The following is a 14,852-nucleotide window of genomic DNA, read 5'->3' on the forward strand; positions in this document are numbered from 1 at the left end:
GACACCTCACTGTCCTGGTTTTCTTCCTGCTCCCTGCCTCCTCCTGACACCCCACTGCCACCCAGTACCCCTGACTCTGCACACTGGAGGTGCACAACGACCCCTGAGTGGTGGTCTGGCACGATGCGGAGCCACTGCTGGGGATGGCGGCAGGTGCAGGGAGTCCCTCCACCTTCAGAGGGCACCGCGGGCCTGGAGGAGCTGCAGGGCTGTTTCCAGATGTCCCTCCTGGCCTTGACCAGGCCCCGGGCACCTGGGCTGCCCCTTCCACAGCCACAGGCCCTCGCCGTCTCCTGGGCTCCTGCTGCCGTCTGAGGCCTCTCCCAGTTTCACCCACAGGCAGCGCTGCTGTCCCTGTGGGTCCTGGGCCTCGGCTGCCACCGGCCTGTCTCGGTGATGTCAGTTAGTCTTTCCGCTGGCCATCTGGGCCTCGCCCGCCGCGCCCAACCACCAGGCACGCAGCGGCCTCCCTTCCTAATGGATCCGCAGCTTCTCCGGGTGTGTCCTCCCCGCCCCTCTGCCGCCCGGTCCATCCTGGGCTCTCCCTTGGAGCTGTGGGCGGCCCTCCTGCTGGCCCCCTGTGTCCACTGTCATTGGCCCGGTCAGCTTCTGATCCATGGCCAGTAGACACCAAAGCAGGCCTGGGTCTCACAAACCACCCGACCCTTGGGGGCTCCCAGCTCGCTCTCTGTCTCTCTCTCTCTCTCTCTCTCTCTGTCTCTCTCTCTCTCTCTCTCTCCAAGTTGGGGTCACTGCCAAGGTGGCCTTCAACTCCAGGGCTCCAGCCATCCTCCTGCCCCGGCCCCTCCTCACAGGTGCGAGGAGGCGTGCCCAGCGAAACTTCCTTGAATTCACTTATTCAGTGGTGCTGGGGATGGAACCCAGGGCTTCCTGCGTCCTGGGCAAGTGCTCTGCCACTAAGCCACACCCAGCCCTCTCTCTTGAAGAACAAAATTGACCCTCCCTTCCCTGAACACGTAATTCGTTATTCAGATTGGAACTTCTCTCTCCCTGGGACAGGAGGGGGCTGCCTTTATTATAGGTAAATAGGCATAAACTGGGTCAGCTGTTGCCACTCTACAAGGCCCTGTGGGGTTTGGTGGTACCCGACTGCCTCTCTTGCCAACCCTCCAACATGTCTCCCTCCATCATTCTTTCCCTCGTTCTGCCTCTCATTCTGCCCCAGCTGCATTGATCTCCTTGGTAACTCATTCCTGCCACAGGGCCTTTGCACCTGCTCAAATGCTCTGTTTAGAGTGCTCTTCCTGGGCTGGGGATGTGGCTCAAGCGGTAGCACGCTCGCCTTGCATGCGTGCGGCCCGGGTTCGATCCTCAGCACCACATACCAACAAAGATGTTGTGTCCGCCGAGAACTAAACAATAAAACATTAAAAATTCTCTCTCTCTCTCTCCTCTCTCACTCTCTCTTTAAAAAAAAAAAAATAGAGTGCTCTTCCTCCAGATCTTCATGTGGCTCCCACTGCCCCCACTTTACTCAGGGTTTCACTTAAAGTCACCTTCTCAGAGTACCCATCCCCCCTGGAAGAGCCCCTCGCCCTTCACTCGGCCTCTACCCTGCTTTACCTTCCTTAATTTTTTCAACCCCTTCCTGAAATGACCACTGTGCATTTATTTGTTGATGGAAATTATGGGTTGTGTTGATTTTGTCCCATTTGCCGTTGAGCCCGAGTCCCCAACATGATGCCTGGCATACAGTAGGAGATGAGAAGGTGTTGCTTAAATTAACGCAGGAGCAGCGGACAGCCCCCGCCCGCCAGGACGGTCAGTCTTCCCATCAGGCTGGGCCCTGCTTCTCTGGCCAGGAAGGGTCTCCTCCTCCATCTGCACGGTGTGGAGGGAGGGCGGGACCGTGGGAATGTCTGATGTTCCAGACAAGAGAGAGCTGAGCTAAGAAAATCCCAGGATCCCTCCAGCTCTGAGACTAGGGCTTCCCTTTGAGCCCCTATTCCCTGTCTTGGCATTCTGGGCTTCCATATTACTAACTTTCCCTCCTCGAAAGTCCTTCCTGACAGCTAACCATTGTCCTTCAAGCTGTAGGCTTCTGTCTGTCCAGCTGCAGTGGGAGTGAGGTGAAGCAGGGACCTCCCACACCCTCCACCCACTCTTCCCGGGTGAGGTGTCCCATCCCGATGCTTCCGGCCATTCAGGCCCGGAAATCCTCCCACTGCAGGAACAAATTGGCCAGGACACTGGGATCGACCCAGCGCTTCCTCCGGCTTCCTGTCCACTTCCCCTGGAGCTCTGGAGCTGAAGCAGGCCTTGGGGATGGGTGCCCCAGGGGTCGGCCTGGGTGGAGCCTGTGAGGGGGGCCAAGGAAAAGTCCCAGGGTGGGAGACGGAGTTCTGAGGTCCCACTGCAGCCCGCTCACCTCACCCTGCCACTTGGCCACACTCCAGGATCCCCAGGACACATGACCACTGACCGTCCACTGACCATGTCCACTGACCATCTACCACCATCCCTGGCCTGCACCAGCACCACCGACCTCCCGCCTCCCTCTGGGGCCCTGTGACTGTCCCACCACAGCGTCCTGTTAAAATGCCATCCTATAATCCCAGCAACTTGGGAGGCTAAGACAGGAGGATGAAAATTCCAAGGCCAGCCTGGGCGATTTAGCAAGAGCCTGATCCAAAATAAAAAATGGCTGGGATGCGACTCAACCCCCAGGACTAGGGGGTGGTGTCAGCTCACACTTGCCGCTGCCCCTCCCCCAAGCCCAAGTTCAAGCCCAGCTTCTCGCTGAGCTCCGCCCCCACCATCGCCCACCCCTCAGAGGCTTTGCACTTTCTGTTCCCTCTGCTAGAACACTTTTCCTTACAGACCCTCCCAGCCTTCCACCCACCTTCAGGTCTTCTTTTTAGGGTCTTGCTAAAAAGTCCCCTCCTCGGTGACGTCTTCCTGCCTGGCCATGTCACCAGAAAATAGGACCCTCCTAAAGTCCAGCCTGCACCCTGCTTAATTCTGCCATTTCCTTGGCCTTCACGGGCTCCTGTGCATTTCAGCTCCCCCATCGACTGTTCCACCAAGGCCACACCCACTCCACTAGGCACTAGGCAGGGGTTGGGGGAACCCCACTTTTTTAGCAAACATCAAATTTTTTCTTTCTTTTTTTTTTGGTGCTGGGGATGGCACCCAGGCCAGTGCTGTACCACGGAGCCACACGATACTTTCCTAAGTGAATGAATGTCATAGCAGCCCTCTGCATCTCTAGTCCTCCTGGCTTGGCCTCTGCAGGTATCCCTCCTCTCTGCCCATATCCTTCCTTGTATTCTGGGCTCCTCAAACTTCTCCAAAGAGTTCCACCCCCCTGTGGCCTCAGGGCCTTTGCACATGAAGCTGCCTCTGCCTGGGCCATCTTCTGTCCCCTATGACCAGGGTGATTCCTACTTAGCCTTCAGACCTCAGTTTGCTTGGGGACATCTAGAATCCTGTCCCTCTCACCACAGTGACAAAATCCAGATATCAAAACATCCATTTGTAAAAACTCTACTCCAATAATTAATTAATTAATTTCTTATTATATGACTTAAAAGATGCTTCCCTCTGATCTTAGTGGTGAAATCAATTAAATAATAGTGACAACTGAGCTGAAACTGGCCCATTAATCAGCGGCATTAATTATTTAATAACCAGCCCCTTTAGCTGCCTGTATTAACGGATTGTTCTGATAACTGATACCACTTATTGCATACATTAGCTTAATTAATTGCATTAATGAGCAGTAATTGGAGCCCATTATCCTTTAGCTCCCAGTGCATGTGTAAATCTGAACTTCATCCTCAGGACCTCCATCCTGGGCCTGCAGGGACCCTGGAGGGGAAGGGGCGGAGACACTGGCCTCCAGCTCCACCCTGGCCCTCCAAGCGTGGCCTCATCCTGGTGTCCCTGGGACCTCAGGGCCTGGCCACACCCCACGGTGGAATCTTCCCCCTTCTGCCCACCCCTTGTCCCTGTCTCCCTGTAGCTGGAGCCCAAGGCCCTCATCTGTGGAGTGGGCACACGGTAACCATCTCCCTCGGGCTCACAGGAGACGGAGGGCGCAGGCCTCCCTGGTCCACCTGGGGCCCTCCTGTGCCAGTCCTGGGGGACTGCAGTGTCCTTCCCTCTGGCCCTCACTCATGGTGGCAGATAAGCAACAGCACCTTGGTGCTGAGGGGCCGAGGACAAAGAGAGCAGGTGGAAAGCCCCATTGCTGTGGGACACGGGCCACAGGGCCTTGCGCCCTGCTGGAAGGACCTGTTAGCCCAGCCCTGCGCACCGGGCAGGGAGCTAGCCGGGCAGGGTGGGCCGTTCCCCTAGAGCTTTGATTCCCTGGTGGCGCTGCGCCCTGAGCTGCGAGACTCAGAGGGACTGCCCGCCGTGCTGAGCGCCAGCTGGACTCGGTGCTCTCAAGCCCCACCTTCCAACCGAGAAAGAACACTGAAGCCGGAGGGTGGCCGCGGGGACATGGCTGGTCACACTAGCACCTGCCGGCCCCAGGCTGGGGCTCCGTGCTGCGCCCTAGCAGGAGGGCTCCCCGAGAATCTAGGAGCTGCCCCGGGTGGAAACGGGGAGAAGCAGGGAGGAGGGGGCAAAGAAACAGAGTATTTCAGACCCACTGGAGCCCAGAACCCATGTCAGGAAGAGGGGGTGGGGGAGTGGGCGGGAGGCCCCCTGGGGCTCTCGAGAAGGCCTTCAGCTGGGGGTGGTACTGTGACCCCAGCAAGTCCCCTCCCTGGCCTCAGTTTCCCCTTCTATAGCAGCAGATCCCATTGGCACTCTCCCTGCCGTTACAGGCCTCAATCCTGAGGAGCAGGTGCTGCTCTTGGGCCCAGTCTACAGACGGGGAAGCTGAGGCTCAGAGAGGAAAGGGATTTGCTCGGTCAGATACAGGCAGCCCCTAGGTGTCTGAGCTGCCGAGATTCTGACCCCGTCCCCCCCAGTCACCCCACACAGGCCCAGCAGCCTGTGAACAAGGTCCCCTGAGGTTTGGGATGTGGCTGCAGCTGGGGGTGGTGGAGCTGTGGGGGGAACAGGCCCAGTTCCCACAGACCAAGGCGTCCGGGGGTCTCGGGGACTGTGAGAAAGTTCCACAGGAAATGAGAGCCAGGAGCAGCTGGGGCCCTTCAAGACAAGGACCAGCCGCCTGGAGCCCAAGGAGGCTGCACAGGCTGGGCCAGCAGGACCCCTCCCCGGGTGGGTAATCGCTACCAGATGCCCGGCAGCTGACGTCACTCTGCAGGGCTGAGAGGGTCGCGGGACTCTGGGGAGAGTTGGGAATTCTTGGACCAGGATCAACATTCCGAAAGGAAATGGGGAGGGGCGGGTCCCAGCCCGTTCTTCGTGCCTGGCACCAGAGGGGGGCAAGGGGCAATGCGAGGTGCCCCACTCTCCTTCAGGGTGCCACCTTGTCCCAGTCTCGATTTCTTTCCAAACAGCCCCCTTGAGAGTGGAGGTTGGGGACCTGGGTCTTGGGGGTGGGAATCAAAGGACATTTGGGTGAAGCACAAGACAGGCAGGACTGCAATCAGATCCCTGTGGGGAGAGAGAGGTCCTCTTCAAACAGGAGCCGGGGCTGGGGGTGTGGCTCAGTGGTAGAGCACTTGCCTAGCAACACACACACACCCACCCACAACAACAATAAACAAACACACTAAACACAACAGGGCCCTCCCCTGATCAAGGCCAGACAGCGTCCATCTTGCTGAGGCAAAGCCAGGTCCTTGCTGGGGCCTCCCAGGCCCTACATTATTTAAACCCATTTCCTCTGATCTCTCTTCCCCTCCCCATCTGTCCCATCCTGCTCTGCTCCAGCCAGTCTGGTCTCTGCTGTTCCTCAAGTAGGCTTCCACCTCAGGACTTTTGCACATACTGGTGGTCCCTCATCTCCCTTGTTCAAGCATCACTTTCTCACTGAGACGTTTTTCTTCCTGAGTAACCTTCCTATATAGCCACCACCAGTTACTTCCCCCAAGACTAATTTCTTTACCTGATTTTAAATTTTCCTGGTAGCTCTTTTCTCCTCTAGTTGCCCTTATACCTCATCTATCTACTTTACCATCCGTCTCCCCACCCTGGAATGAGGACCCAATGAGGGTGGGTCCTGTCTGCTGTGTCACTGCTGTCTCTCCAGAGCTAGGACAAGTCTGGGGCATAGTAAATACTAAAAAATGTATGCAGTAAATATTAAGACGAACGAAATGCCAACTCGGCTGAGGGAATGATCTCTAGCATTTATTAACCTCTTTGGTGTCATCATTTGTAAGGTGACTCTGGGCGCCTTTCCAGGGCATTGTGGAAAGTCATTTGAAATAATGGTAGAAGAAGCTTGGAGAGGACTGGGCTGGAGCTCAGCGGTAGAGCACTCGCTCCTAGCGCAGTTGAGGCACTAGGTTCCATCCTCAGCGCCACATAAAAATAAATAAATAAAGTATAAATAAATAAATAAAATAAAGTAAAGGTATCTACAACTAAAAATATTTTTAAAAAAAGAAAAAGAAAAGGCTCTGAGAGTTTTACTTGCAGGAGTGAAAATGTGGCTGAGCCAATAAGCTTGTGGGCTTAGCGGGGGGTCAGGCCAGGGAGCAAATCCAGGCTCCTGTGTTCAAGCTGCGACTCCAGGAGAATCCCTTCTGCTCTCTAAGCCTCAATCTCCCCACCCGCAAGATGGAGCAATAGAAGTATCCACTTTCAGGGACCCCTTGGGTGCTCGCCTCCTGTAAGCAGGATGGTGATCAACTCTGGTAGGACCCTGGCCTGGCAATTCCTTGCATTGCCCCTTGCCCCCCTCTAGTAGAGGCAATTGGGGACCCCTTCCCCTCTCCAGGCCTCGCTTCCTCTGCTGTAGCATGGGCTGAAGGAGGGTGCCAGGCTCTCTGGGAAGGCCACTGGGCTGTTCGGGGAGCGGAGGGCCCCTCCTCCCCTCTTCCTCCACATCCCTCATGATCTCAGCAGGGAACAGGGCACCAGGAAACTCCTGCTGCCTCACCTCTTCCCCTTCCTTCCTCCAGCCCCAGGTGCACCCTGCCTCCCAGGGGGTGGGGGAGGGATAGTCTCCCCAACTCAAGGAGCAGCCATTGGAATGACTCCCTGGGAGGTCCAGGAAGGGGCACCCCATCTTGCTCACTGCCAATTCTCAAATGCCCTCCTCCTCACGCTGTGTGGACCCTCAGAGACCATCTCAGGCCCATGTGGGCTACTAGGGAGCGGGAGGCCTAGGGCAGGGCAATCCAAGGACCCATAGGGAAGGCTGCTCTCCCGACTCTTTGGCACAGGGCTAAGGTTTGGGGACTCTTAGAGAAATGCTCCAACCATCCCTGGTGGGCAGGTGGGACATTAAGTCCCAGAGCACCAGGAAGGAGCTCAATCTGGCCTGCCAACCCCTACCCCAGGACACTTTGGGAGATGGGGGACAAAGTCTCTCCACTTCTTTGGTCAACTCCAGGCCTGATGCCAGAGGCACCTCCAGGATCAGCCGGCCTCTGCCCACAGGGGAGAGAGGTGTGGGCTGGCCTGGGACTTGGCGCTCTCGGTTTCTCCAGACCCTTGTCAGAGCTCTGGCTGGGCCAGGGGAACGTTCCCAGTGGTTAGGGGCACGGGCCCAGAGGTGTGCTCAAACCTGGTGCTGACTCCCACCAGCTGAGAAGCTGACAAGCAAAGCTTTCTGTCCTCATCTACTAAGTGGGGATGACAAGAGTCTCTCTCTGCTGGGACTGTCGTGGGGACAAGACGGGTGGATGCTCGGCCGGCGAGGAGGCAGGGCAGGGGACAGAGTCACACCCAAAGGAAGCTGGCTTAGAAAAGTTCTAGATGTAAACCCACAGCCGGTTTGTCTGCCGCCTCCGGAACGCGGATCTCCCCCTCAGACCACTCCGGTCCCGCGCTGGTCCTCCCCGAACCCAGCTCGGTCACTCACCTTCGGGGCCCCAGCGCGGGGCACCTTCTGCCCACTGCGGTCATGTTTGCCCACGGTGGCAGCCTGGAGCCCGGGCACCCCCTCAGTCCGGCGGCTCCCTCCTTTCACTCTGGCCGCGGAACTGAGGAGCCGAACGCGGGACTTTGGGGGCGGGGCCTGAACTACAGATCCCGCCCCCGTCACGCCCCTCCTCTGCTCTTTCCCACTCCAGGGTTAACGCCTCCCCATTGGCCCCGCCCCTCTGCTCCCTGGCTCCTCCCCGTGCCCGTCCGTCAAGGTCCAGGGCCGGGAAGGCCACGCCTCCCGGAGCACGCCCGCTCCAAGGCCCGCCTCCCCCGCTGATCGCCTCGCAGTCTGGAAAAGCCACGCCCACGGACACGCCCTCCGCCCCGCCTCGCCCCGCCCTACCCCGCTCCCGCGAACCAGTCAGCGTCCCGGGTGCGAGGGGCGAGGCTCCCGGCGGAGTCTCAGACTGGGGGGTGCCGGAGAACGCCCCGGGACCTATCCTGCCTTCTTCCCCGATACAGTCATTCTCTTCCACCCCTGAATGGAGCCGAGTTTAGGAGGCAGCCAGGGTTAGTGGAAAGGCATTAGTTTTATTAATTGTAAATAGCATTCCCACTTAGGGAGTGTTTGCAGTGAGCCAGGAACTGTGTTAAGATTTTTCAGGTGTTAGTTTTTGAGTCCTCGCCACAACCCTACAAGGTGGGTGCTATTGTTGTGCCATGGATCAGATGATAAAACGAGGCTCAGGGGAACAGACTTTCCAAAGTCAGGCAGCCTAACAGGCAGACATGGATTCACTCTGCCGTTTTACAAGGTCCTGCTCCTACTGAATGGGGGTCTGGACTCAATGACAGCTCAGCACACAAAGACTGCGCTTAGTGTCCCTGGGAAAAGCCATCCAAAAAAAAAAAAAAAAAAGGTTCCAGGGGAAATAAAAAAAAAAGGTCCTGGACCCAGCCCTGGAGTTGGCCAGCTGGCTTTTTTTCTCTTTATTTCCAAAAGCACAGCTCACTGGTGTGACTTGGGAAAAGACTGAAAAGCTAGCGACTCCTTTGGCTGGAGTCAGGGATCTCCAGGGGTCTGAAGCGCGCGGCCCCGGTGTTTTGAAGGTACTGGGTACAATGAGGTGGAGGAGCATGCAGCCCCTGGAGGCAGGCAAATCCCAGCTCCACGGACTTTGGCTGAGTCTCACTTTCCCAATCTGTACATGGGGCTAATAATAGAATACAGAGTTTTCAGTGTGATAAATGCTTATGAAATAGGAGCTATTATCATATTATTGCTATTTCCGTTTTTGCATGGACTCAGCTTCCCTATAACCAAGTTAAGTTGACAAATGGTTTTCTAGACCCAGTGGAGAAATGTCATCATCTAGCAGATCTGAGTGATTCATGTGAGGGGTCCAGGGCAAGGATCCAGGATCTTGTGCCCTCCCTGCTGGAGGCTATCAAGGGCTTTGGAGTCAAGTTCACATCCTAGTTTTGCAACTTGAGAGATGTCTGTCCACGGCATATGACTTCTGCTTCCTGAATTTCAGTTTCCTCATCTGTCATGTGTAAACAGTAACAGTATCTCCTGGTGAGTTTTCTTTTGAGAATCACAGGTGAAGGGTTCAGCACAGTGCTGGGTCTATACTAAGCACTTGGTTAATGTGCAGTTTTTCTTTTTAGCACAGATGTTTGTGCAGGGAGGCATATTGGTAGGAAGCTGGAGACACCATCCCTGCAAGTCCACCCTCCCCTGCCCTGGTGGGTACCTACCCTTTTGGGTGCACATCCCTGGGAGCTCTCTCCTCTTCTATGTCTGCTATCGGGTCCTCAGGCTTTCTTGTAGGGTCTTCCTCCACTGCTGAAAGGTCGGGTCCCACTGTCGAGGTGCCCTCCAGGGGGGCATCAGCACCCCCTATCACCTCCTTGGGTGCTTCCAAGCCTGGCAGGTCAGGCAGACCTCGAGGTACCAGGTGGGGCTGAGGACCCACCTCCTGGGCCTTCTGCACCATCTTTTGGTTCCGAGTCCTCTTGATGCCAGGACGAGGCATGGTGCCCATGTGGCTATACATGTCACTGGAGCGGGCATAAGCTTGAGGGCTCTTGGGAACTGTCACCATGTCATCCTGGGTGGCTTCAAAGGTGTCAGACTCCAAGTGGGACTGGGCACTGATGGGGGTTGAAGACCGTCTCAAAGTGAAGGACCGAGGGAGGTTGGAGAGACTCCCAAAGCCCTTGAACTTGAAGAACTCTGGCAAGGAAGAAGGGGAGGAAAGGGAATTAATGGCGATGCCAACAGGGACATCATAACAATAAAAGTACCCAGCGAGGGTCCCAAAGAGTTGGGGGCTTCATTGACACCCCCTCTCATCACTCTTACACTCCCAGAAGTGGGAGACCACAGCAGCTTGGAGTCAGAGCCCTGGACTTGAATCCCTGTCGTTTCCTATTCTGGCTGTGTGACCTTAGGCAATCACTTGTTCTCTCTGATCCCCTTCCTTCACATCAGTAAAATAGGAATTATAGTATCTACGTTCTATGGTGACACAATGACAGTGAATTCTGTATTTGTGTGTGTGTGATTGTGTGTGTGTGTGTGTGTGTGTGTGTGTGTGTGTGTGTGTGTGTGTTAGATCAGGGAAGGGAGTGTCCAAGCCAGTCTGTGCTCATGGGGTGAGGGTGAAGGGAAGAGGGGGCGGTTAGGAGCGTGAGGGTCCCCTTGCCTGTGGTTTTCTCCTTCCTGTCGGCTGAGCCCCTGTTCCTGACTTGGGCGACAGTGCTCGGGTGATACCATCTCCCCATTTCCGCAGGGGTACACAAGCATGTGAGGCTGCTCTTTCCTCCCTGGGCTGTGGGACAGTCCCTCCTCACAGCCACCACTTGACTTACTTAAGGCCTCAGATGAGCAAAAAGGAAAAGCGCTGGCAGTTTCCACTTTCTAGGCATCCTCCATGCCTCAGACCCTCACACCCACACTGGAAAATAGGTAGGATGCCCCATTTGACAATGATGGAAACTGAGGCCCAGAGAGGGGAACGGACTTGCCCACAGTCACACAGCAAGGCCCAAGGCTCTGCACTTTGGGCGTTAAAGCTCCGGGGCTTTCTTTCCAGCCTTGCCCACCCCACCTGGTCTCAGCCCACCAGACAGCTCTGCCATGCCACTGGGCACTAGGGATCTGGAGGGATGGTAGTGGGGGCAGGGAGGGAAACTGAGGCCTGAGTCCAGGACTGGGCTGAGCCTTGCTGGATAACCAGTGAGGTTCCAGTCAGTCTCTGGCCTCAGTGTTTCCATCTGTGGAATGCAGCCACACCGTCCCTCCCCTCCCCTGCTGCTGTCAGGTCAAAGGAGACAGGGGACAGGAAGGTCTGCTGGACCTGAAGGCCATCCACCTAGGCAAAGAGACAGAGCAATGGTGGGTGTACCCCTCCCAGCCTGGTTCTAGTAGCTCCCAGCCTCCTGGCTGGTGGGACCTGGGACAGTGCCCCATGGCACCCCCACCTGCCCCTCCAAGCCCAGTAACTCCCAAGAGATCTTCCTGAGAGCCAGTGAGAAGCCCGGGGCAGGGGATGGGTGTGTGACGGCCCCGCCTGGCAGGGAGGTCAGAGAGCGCCGGAGATGAGCAGAGCAGGGACTGGGAGTCGCCATAGGGGGACACAAAGACCGAGAGAAAGAAGGGAGCAGAGATGGGCACCAAACCAGCTAGAGCGACAGAGAGAGCCTGCACCGGAGCTGGCGGGAGCGGCGGGGATCCCTCTGGAGGCAGACAGATGGACACAGAGGAAACCGAAGGAGGCCGTGCTGCGGGGCAGATGTGAGGGAGGCCGGGGCGGAGGAGGCCGGGGCGGACGGTCAGAGGACCGAGGACAGCGCACTCACTGAACTTCTTGCTGGTCTTCTTGGGTCCCTCCGTCATCTTGGCGAGCTGCACGGAGCCAGGGCAGCCGGGGTGCCTCCCCCACCACCCCTTCCCCTTTCTCTGGCCCTCTGGCTGCTTCCTCTGTGTATTTTTAAACCACTGAAACTCCCACAGCCCCACCCTCCCACCCTCTCCGCAGGGGGCGGGGGCTGGGGCCTCCCCGGTCAGATCCCAGCCCCCGAGGGCCGCCTCCTCGCTCCGCTCCTCCGCAGCAGGGCAGGGGCAGCTGCAAGCCCAAGGGGCCTGGAAGGTCTGGGGAACAAGCCACAGGCTCTGGGAATGTAGCCCACTGGGCTGGGGGCCACTGGGGACCTGGCATCCACTGTCAGGGGGTCTGGCCCACAGGCGGGATGGCAAGGGGGCAGGGCTCTGCGCAGCGCAGGATATTCTAAACCCCGATGCCCGGGAGACAGCCTGGCAGCGACAGACAGGAGACTGCTGTAGCTGGGTAGTGCCCTGGGCCACCAGGTCCAAGTTCAAGTCTTGGCTGGCCACTCTGTCACCATGTGATCTTCGGCTCACCTCCTCCCTGAGTCGGTTTCCCCTTTGTGAGCAGGGAGGGTCTGCAGTGCCCACTACATAGGGTGCCCTGTGGCAAGCAGAGTCTGGCATAGGATCAGCTCCTGCCAAGGTCACTTATTTCCAGTCCAGTCTAGTACATACGGTGACTTGGTGTACCATACCCATTGGACAAAGACGGAGAAACTGAGGCACAGAGAGGGAGAGGGATTTCCCTAGGACACACAGCAGGTTGGTGGCACAGGCTGAGTTATGCTTTGCCCTTCAGATTCCTTAACCATGGGATGGTAATTTTTTACTCTACAAACTTCCTCTGTGTGTATGTGTGTGCAGAACAGAGATGAGGAAATGCAATCTCCCTCATACAGGGTGTCCAGACACCTGTAGAGGCTGTGAGCAGATGCTGGGGTTGGGGTGCTACAAAATCAGCAGCTGCAAACTCAGCTCCGTGTGCTAAGTCAGTTCCACCTCTGAAGCCTCAGTCACCAAATCTCTAGAATGGGGACAGTGCAAGGTATGCAGTCAGCCTGCAGAGGCTTGAAATTCTTTTTTATTTTTCCTTTTAATGCTGGGAATGGAACCCAGGGCCCCAAGCATGCCAGGCAAGCGCTCTACCACTGAGCGACAACCCTGCCCAGGTTCAGTATTTTTATCCTAGCCCCCAAGCTGGCCACTGCAGTTGTGAGAGGGAACTCACTTGGGGCTCCTCCTACATCCTCCATAAAAATCATGCCCCGCCCCCAAATCAAGTCACCTGGAATTGGAAGCTGCTCATCATCCAGCTATAGAGTCTGAGGTGCCAAGTTCCCTGCCTGCGGGGGCTCCCCAACCCCCTGGTAGCTGGAAAAAAGTCTTTGGTGGGGGAAGGGTCTAGGGACTTCTCATGCGGTGAAGAGGACCCCAAGGACCTGAGAAGGAAAGGGACACAGCCCTTGAGACCATAGCAGCGAGGTCCTGCTCACAGACAGGCCTGGACAGACCAGTGAGCAAAAGTTCAAGTGAGCTGGGCACGGTGGGGCCTGCCTGTCATCCCAGCGGCTCAGGAGGCTGAGGCAGGAGGATCGCGAGTTCAAAGCCAGCCTCAGCAAAAGTGAGGTGCTAAGCAACTCAGTGAGCCCCTGTCTCTAAGTAAAATACAAAATAGGGCTGGGGATGTGGCTCAGTGGTTGAGCGCCCCTGGGTTCAATCCCCAGTAGCAAAAAGAAAAAAAAAAGTTCAGGTGAAAGAATGAGGTTTCTGAGCCAAGGACTTGCAGGAGAAGGGGCAACAACTCCAACCCTTGCTTCTGAGCACTGAGAACTCTCCAGACATGGAGCTGGAACCTCCACACCATCCACACAACAGACCTGGGAGACAAACTCTGGCCCTGCCCCTGTTTCACAGATGAGGAGACCAAGACTAAGGAGCAGAATCCTGACAGACAACCAGGTGCCCAACTCTCCCGCGCCTGCCCCTTCCCATCTCTGGGTTGCCGTCAGAGGGGCCTAAAGCCTGGAGGGGAGCTTCTTAGTGGAGGCAGAGGGTAGGTCACTGGCTTCTCCCAGGGATAGTTCCAGTGTGACTTGGGCTAACTGCTGAGCTGTGGCACCAGCCAGTGCTGGCTTCCTGACCTGCTGTGTGTCATACACAAGAGACTTTGCCTTTCTGGGTCTCAGTTTCCTCACCTGTGAAATGGGATGATCCAGCAGCACCAGTAGGTGGGAGAAGTCCCTGGCCAGCACACTGTGAGTCTCAGCAACTGGAGGGTGGGTGCCCGAGCTTCACGGGGGTAGGCCTGGCAGACACTGGTGAGCAGGCACATGGTGTGAGACCTGGGAGTCGTGGCCACGGAGAGGCTGTTGCTGTGGTAGAGGCGCTTTGTCAGCAAGAGGGCCAGGCCCGCCGTTGGCCGGGGCGCCAGGGCAGTTGCCGGCTTCCCCGGGAGAATGAATGGGGCTCAGTGTGGTGTCTCCGCTGAGCTCAGAGCCCCCTTTGTGCTGCCTCAAGTGGCCGTTGGGAGTGCAGCCAGTGACCTGCTGGCGGGTGGCTGTCCCCCAGGCCCTCCTCAGCCTGCACTGGAGGCCAGCCAGGCTGCCCCCCTGCTGCAGCCCTGGACACCCAGGAGCTCCCTCCCTCCAGGCTCTGCCTCTGGGACCCCGCCCCCAGGACACCCTGCTTCCCTGCCCTGGCACTGGCGGCTGCCTCCTGGAGTCCCTCTAGGGCCAGCTTGAGCCAGGGGCTCCCAGGAACCCTGCTCTGGTTTCGGTTCCCACCTCCCAGCCCCTCATCCCCAACCTGTGACTCAAGCAGGGACAATGTGGGGGGCTTCTGGAGGGGAAGGAGAAGACACGCCCAGGGAGGGGGCAGGTGCTGTCAGGGATGGAGACCTAAGTAACAGGCGTCAGCCAGGGCTGGGGTGGCGGCTCCGTGGTGGGGCGCTTGCCTAGCCTGTGTGAGGCCCTGGGTTCGATCCTCAGCACCGCATATAAATAAATCAATAAAGATCCATTGACAAATAATTTTTTAA

At 57.2% G+C, this 14,852-nt stretch overlaps 1 protein-coding gene across 4 annotated transcripts in view; it reads right to left on the bottom strand.

The window, feature by feature from the left end:
- Sh2d3c (SH2 domain containing 3C) overlaps nucleotides 1-14,347 on the bottom strand; it is a 31,897-nt gene extending 17,550 nt beyond the window's left edge. For 2 of the 4 annotated variants that reach the window (XM_040286375.2, XM_005320994.4), the window contains exons 1-2: nucleotides 11,788-11,925; nucleotides 9,682-10,159 (exon numbers count right to left, since the gene is read on the bottom strand). In XM_040286375.2, the coding sequence (XP_040142309.1) occupies nucleotides 9,682-10,159; nucleotides 11,788-11,824 (515 nt within the window). In that variant the 5' untranslated portion in view covers nucleotides 11,825-11,925. Of the gene's footprint in view, nucleotides 1-7,915; nucleotides 8,060-9,681; nucleotides 10,160-11,787; nucleotides 11,926-14,010 lie in introns of those variants that run through there. The other 2 variants (XM_078048294.1, XM_005320995.3) reach the window with 2 other exon arrangements.
- Nucleotides 14,348-14,852: the final 505 nt, after the last annotated feature.

The sequence above is a fragment of the Ictidomys tridecemlineatus genome, chromosome 4 (genome assembly GCF_052094955.1).
Source record: "Ictidomys tridecemlineatus isolate mIctTri1 chromosome 4, mIctTri1.hap1, whole genome shotgun sequence".
Classification (NCBI taxonomy): Eukaryota; Metazoa; Chordata; class Mammalia; order Rodentia; family Sciuridae; genus Ictidomys; species Ictidomys tridecemlineatus.